This window comes from Thunnus thynnus, chromosome 13 (assembly GCF_963924715.1).
Source record: "Thunnus thynnus chromosome 13, fThuThy2.1, whole genome shotgun sequence".
Taxonomy (NCBI): Eukaryota; Metazoa; Chordata; class Actinopteri; order Scombriformes; family Scombridae; genus Thunnus; species Thunnus thynnus.
This window is the reverse complement of record NC_089529.1, coordinates 11,648,691-11,654,284: the sequence shown is the minus strand read 5'-3', so window position 1 is coordinate 11,654,284 and position 5,594 is coordinate 11,648,691. Positions and strand designations below refer to the sequence as shown.

The following is a 5,594-nucleotide window of genomic DNA, read 5'->3' as shown; positions in this document are numbered from 1 at the left end:
CTTCTATCTCTGACTTAATGAAAAGAAAATAACAGCACCTAGACTGGAGACAACTGATTGCACAACAATGATTATTAGAAGAATGAATTAATGGATTTGTCCATTTCACCTAACTGTGCCTGCCGGAGATGAAAATGTTGAACATGTGCATACAGGATATATCTTTACATTCTTACACATAGTAGTGTATCTGAGCTGATCATTTTTAGACAGAAAGTAGAAAAGCTACTCTCAATGCAGGATTTAAAAGCTGCTCAACTCAACGGCTTCTTTGCAATGTTCTTATAGTGTTGCCAATGAAACTCCCTTCAAGTCAAGACCCAGGGAAAATTAAACCCACTTCACCAAGCTGCCTCCTGACATCATCAGTGTGCGACAGGCCTCAGTGTACATTACAGTAACAGTGCAGTGCTGCAGGTAAGAGCTGGAGATGGGTGAGTCGCTGCAGAGGATGCATGGTATTAAAGTCTTTAAGCAATAACTTACAGACTTGACCAACGCAGTAAAAGAGCATCAGCACCTTCCTGCAGCAGGGATCACCTCGTCCGGAAGAACACGTCCTCGATCGATCGTGAGTTTTTAAAAGCTTGCAGGCTAATGTTAGCGAGCGGATCCAGGCCCTGCGAAGACTCTCAAGAGTTCACTGCAATTGTTTTTGTCAGCGACGCCAGTTAAACAGCTAATGTGTGCAGATGTAACTGGCGACGCTTGACTGGCTGCATAAATTAAGTAATTGATCCGCTTCGCTTGAATTTTTTTTTTTTATTTTTTTTTTTTTTTTTTTGCTGCTGCTGCTTTCTAAACATCACATTAAAGCCTGCAAACGTCATGACTTCCAGGAGGACAGGCTACACTGGCAGCATGGACTCATCTCCGGCGAACAGCGGCTCAGTCCACAGTGGAAACCGTAAACAGAGTATCATCAACATCCCCGACAGGCCCGGACCGGAGTCGTGTTACGAGCGGAAAGCAGACAAGGCTGGATACGGAGCTTCGCACGGAGGCGTGACGGTAACGTCCCTGAAATCCCGTCTCGCACCGACTATCCAGACTGCCATGTCCGCCGCGGTCGATACCCTCCTGGGCGAAGTGGTGCTGGTGCTCAATGAGACACAGCAAGAGTTGCTGCACAAGGAAGAAGAGAATGAAAGACTCAAAGTGCGCCTTGAAGTGTCCGAGAGGGAGTTGAAGACTTTGCAGGAGTGCCTGTGTAGCGCCCAGAAGCTCATAGACCAGCTGCAGGTTTCATACACAGGCCCTCAGACCATCAGTCAGTCAGTCTTTGCCCCATCGCTGTCTTCCATGGCTTCAATGACTGCAGGCTTGGACAGGGACCACCAGAACCCTCGAAATGTGAACGGAGCAGGTGTTGACTTGGGTCTCGGTGGATCTGTGGATGAATCACTTCATGGGTTTGAGCCAAGAGATGATTACAAAATGTGCCAGCTTTCAATCCAACCAGATGGCTCAGTGACTAACCACGCTCTGGACTCCTTTGCATCCAACACCTCTCATATGTGCTCCGATACCAGCAGACCAGGTAAATATAAAATGTGCTGTTTATTCTTTGACTGTGAGTCGGACAAAATTAATTAATTCATGAATTAATGGACACCTGTATTCACCTCTGTGTTTGTTGACATATCTGCATGTTTTGGTTTGTCTGTAGATGAGAGGTCGTCTCAGGGACCAGGTGGAGCATCCAGGTTTGAGATTAAAGAGGAGCAAGGACCAGCTTCAGGCTCCGGTCAGTCCGGCAGGAAGGAGCCTGGGATGCGAAATGACAATAGAGATGCAGAGGGATCGTCCCACAGCGTGGGTGACCTCGGCTACGTTCAAGTCGGAGGGGACGGAGGTTCCCAGCGTTCCTTTACTCACCCTCTACGTCACCAAAGACCCGTGCGAGAATGCACCAGTGCCTTGCAACAGGGCGGACTTGATGGACAAAAATCGTTGGTTAGGACTTCTGGAGCCGGGAGAGGGGACAGCGTTTCACCAGGCCGAGTGGAGGACTCGGCAGGACCTTCTGCCTCAGACCCAGTAGGGGAGCCCTCTGGAGATCGGCCCCACCACTGCTTGGAGTGCGGAAAGACCTTCCGCCTGATCTCCAGCCTGAAGAAGCACATTCGCATCCACACCGGAGAGAAGCCATACCCGTGCGCGGTCTGTGGCCGCCGTTTCCGTGAGTCGGGCGCCCTTAAGACCCACCTGCGCATACACACGGGTGAGAAACCGTACTCTTGTTCTGAGTGCGGAAACTGCTTCCGCCACTTGGACGGTTTGCGCAAACACCGACGCACACACACGGGGGAGAAACCATACGTGTGCGCCATCTGCGGGAAACGCCTGAGCCGCCTGCAGCACCTCAAACACCACCAGCTCATCCACACCGGAGAGAGACCGTGCTGCTGCCCCTTCTGCAACCGCAGCTTCAAGGAGCCTGCGGCACTGCGGAAGCACATCCGCACGCACCGGGAGGAAGGCGGTCACATGGGAATCGGTGCCAGTGATGACACGGACCCAGACGCCATGGATGACATTAACAACCTTCATCCAGCGGCTCCGTCCCCGCAGATGAGGTTTGGGGAGTGGGGGGCAGAGGAGGATGACAGCTCAGTTGTGGACTGTGTGTAAGGATGGTTAAAGGGGTAACTGTCTGTCGGTGTTCTTACCAGAAATATATACTACAGGTGAAGAAAATGAAATGTTTGTGTAGTTAGTAAACCTGATGGATCATCTCTGTTCCATGCCGTTGAAGTGAAGAGTCCGGCTACATATAACCCGAGCCTGGGGAGTTTTTTCGTCTGGTTCTGGCATTTTCATGTTTTACATATTTAGATGTAAAAATAACTTTTAAAATACACACTGTACATTCTTCAACGGCGACTATTTTCTTATCCGGACCTTCATCAAGCAGCAGCAGTAGCGCACAGGTTGTTCTTGGCACAGGATGTTTCTAGTTCATCAGCTTCCCGGCAATAATTTGGGAAATTCATGGCAGAAATGAACACACTTTAAAAAAATGTACAAGTGCTTTGAGCACTCTTATTCATCAACTGAGGCGCTGCTGCTGCTGCCATTCAAGGTAATTCCCTTCTGGATTTTTAGTCGGGACAAAGTGTTACGATTCGGGTCACGATTCTCTTTAAGTTGCACACATTAGACATGTTTTGAATTGTTACTAATTAGACGTGCTTTTTGCCAACACTAAGCTGCTCAGATTGATAGAAATGGATCCATTTAGGGCTGGTTCATGCTTCCTGTGCAGGCAGGCAGACATACAAAACAAAAAATTGGATCACTTTCACTTTAAAGGGCGACTCCACCTGCGTTCTTTTCCTGGTTTTTCAAATGGAAACGCCCACCCAGCCGTTAGCAAAAAGCAGTGACGTGGCTTAGAGCGCTGAGGCCCCACCCACCACCACCACCACCACCACCATACACATAGTTCGCTGTAAGTTAGAGCATTAAAAATTGTCCAGATATACTACAAGCGATGTTACAGCGCTGAATCTGAGTGTGTGAGATGTTTACAAATGGAGGGACAGACAGCTGGAGAGTAGGTAGGTAGGAGGGAGCAGAGCCTGAGCTTCGGGACGAATAACACCCGCGAGTCACATCGGATTCTGCCGTGATGTGCTGTCGCTGCTGATCAGGTGGGCATATCGGTTTATATGTAACGTCATAGCACAGAAACCTACGTCAGGTCACATGGGGGGAAAACTTTTTAGAAGGGCTTGAGAAAATAGCATTTTTACACTAAAGCATACGTATTTCAACCAACGTTAGAATTTTCTGATTTGAATACATATGCAACACTAATGTGAAGCTATAGAATAATGTACCTGCCCTTTAATGCTCCCTAAGACCAGGAAAGTTTAAAATATGACAATAATAACCTGACAATACCCGGCTCCTATCATGATATTGTTATTATATTGATAAATCTCCCAACTCTACCTCAGTATTCGTCCGTGTGTTACGGGTCTTATATTGTCTGCTAATCCTGTTTGGAGGTGTTAACAGTGCTACACGATAGGCAGTCATTAAAAAAAAAAAAAAAAGAATTTGTCAGTTTACTTATAGTCACCTGGTTTCTTAACCTAATCAATTAAGTTGATTTGATTGTTTTTTCCAGTGATTGTCACACTCAAGTGGATGCATTTACATAGAAGGATCTCTTACAATACTAATGAAGAACCAAAACGCTAAAATATCATTTCTGAGTACATTTACGCTGTCATGTGTGTCTTCATGAAGCATGAACCAGTTTTTACGCTTCAGTCAGCAGATCCTCGCTTCTGTCCTGTCCTCTCTCTCTCTCTCTCTCTCTCTCTCTCTCTCTCTCTCTCTCTCTCCTCTTCTTTTCAGTTACACAGCGAAGATGTCGTCTTGTCAAGCTGAAGTCATCAGTCAGCAACTTTCGAATCAGTACACGCACTTATTTGTTCACCGAAACAGAGTCAGATGACATCAACATGCACCCAGATCAGCAGCTTAAATCCAGTTTTAGTATCTCCTTAGTCGTATTATCGTCTCTATCTTCTGGACCACATCTTAGCATTCCATTTTTATTTTCGTTCAAGCTGCTACTGTTTGTCTAGAAAGCCTTTTTTTTTTCTGGACTTGTGTCGTTGTTACCAGCCAGTTACTAGCAATTACTAGCGGACAGACTTCGGTGCTTGCATGTGCATATCTGTTCTTCTGCTGGCAGCAATGATCCCTTTCCCACCCTGTCTGTTTCTGTAAATAAGAATGTAGTTTTAGCCATTTTATCCGGTTTAATAAGGGTTAACATTTGTGGAAAAGTTCATGTGCAACAATGCCATTTAAAGAAAAGAAAAAAGAAAAAAAAAAAAAGTAATGTGCTTTAAAAACATGAGTATGCTAACATACAATGTAAATATATATAATCTTATTAAATTTCTTCCTCATGTTGTTCCTGAATGATCCGATGTGACACGACTGATGCATCAGGGTAAACAGCAGAGCATTAATCTTCTCAGCCTTCTGAGCTATACTGTAGGTCTCGTGTCCATTTTTCTATGTATACTATTATAATGGTCTCCATGTAACTATTCTATGTACATTTACGAGTGTAAGTCATTTGGAAAGGAGCTCAAAATGTTAAATATTTGTCACTGTATACCCAGAAAACAACTTGCCAAGGTAGTCTTACCCCAGATGATCATATTTATTGTTTTTTGTATCACATACGAGGGGGGCCTTTGCATGTAGGTTTCAACTAAGATGGCATTCTTCTTTCAAAGTCGGTGTTAAATGTGAAATTAATTACTTTTTTATGCTTCTGTGTTCAAAATATACCCCCCCACATTGCATTCATCCTACTGTAAATGTTACTATATTAAAGGGCCTTGTTTCTACTTCTTTTTTCTGTTGAATGTTTATGATTAAGAGGTTACTTCAATGTCTAATGTAGTTACAGTTTTGTTTGCTTTAAGCCATAAACATCCAGATGATTAAGAGCTTATTTGAGACCGGAATTAAATTATGACGGCAGTAAAATAATCAAGATCAACGGTTTGAGATTGTGGCGTCTGTGTTGCTTCAGTTTCGTGTTGATTCATTTCATT

General features: G+C 44.9%; 1 protein-coding gene across 2 annotated transcripts; it reads left to right on the top strand.

The window, feature by feature from the left end:
* Positions 1-382: 382 nt before the first annotated feature.
* Positions 383-5,384, top strand: si:ch1073-224n8.1 (uncharacterized). Of its 2 annotated transcripts, none has more exons than XM_067607914.1 (3): positions 383-571; positions 840-1,540; positions 1,670-5,384. In XM_067607914.1, exons 2-3 carry the CDS (start codon positions 862-864, stop codon positions 2,632-2,634), a joined length of 1,644 nt encoding a protein of 547 aa, XP_067464015.1. In that variant the 5' UTR covers positions 383-571; positions 840-861; the 3' UTR covers positions 2,635-5,384. The 2 variants fall into 2 exon arrangements, with proteins under 2 accessions (XP_067464015.1, XP_067464014.1); XM_067607913.1 differs by having other exon boundaries at positions 817-1,540.
* The last annotated feature ends 210 nt before the right edge of the window (positions 5,385-5,594 follow it).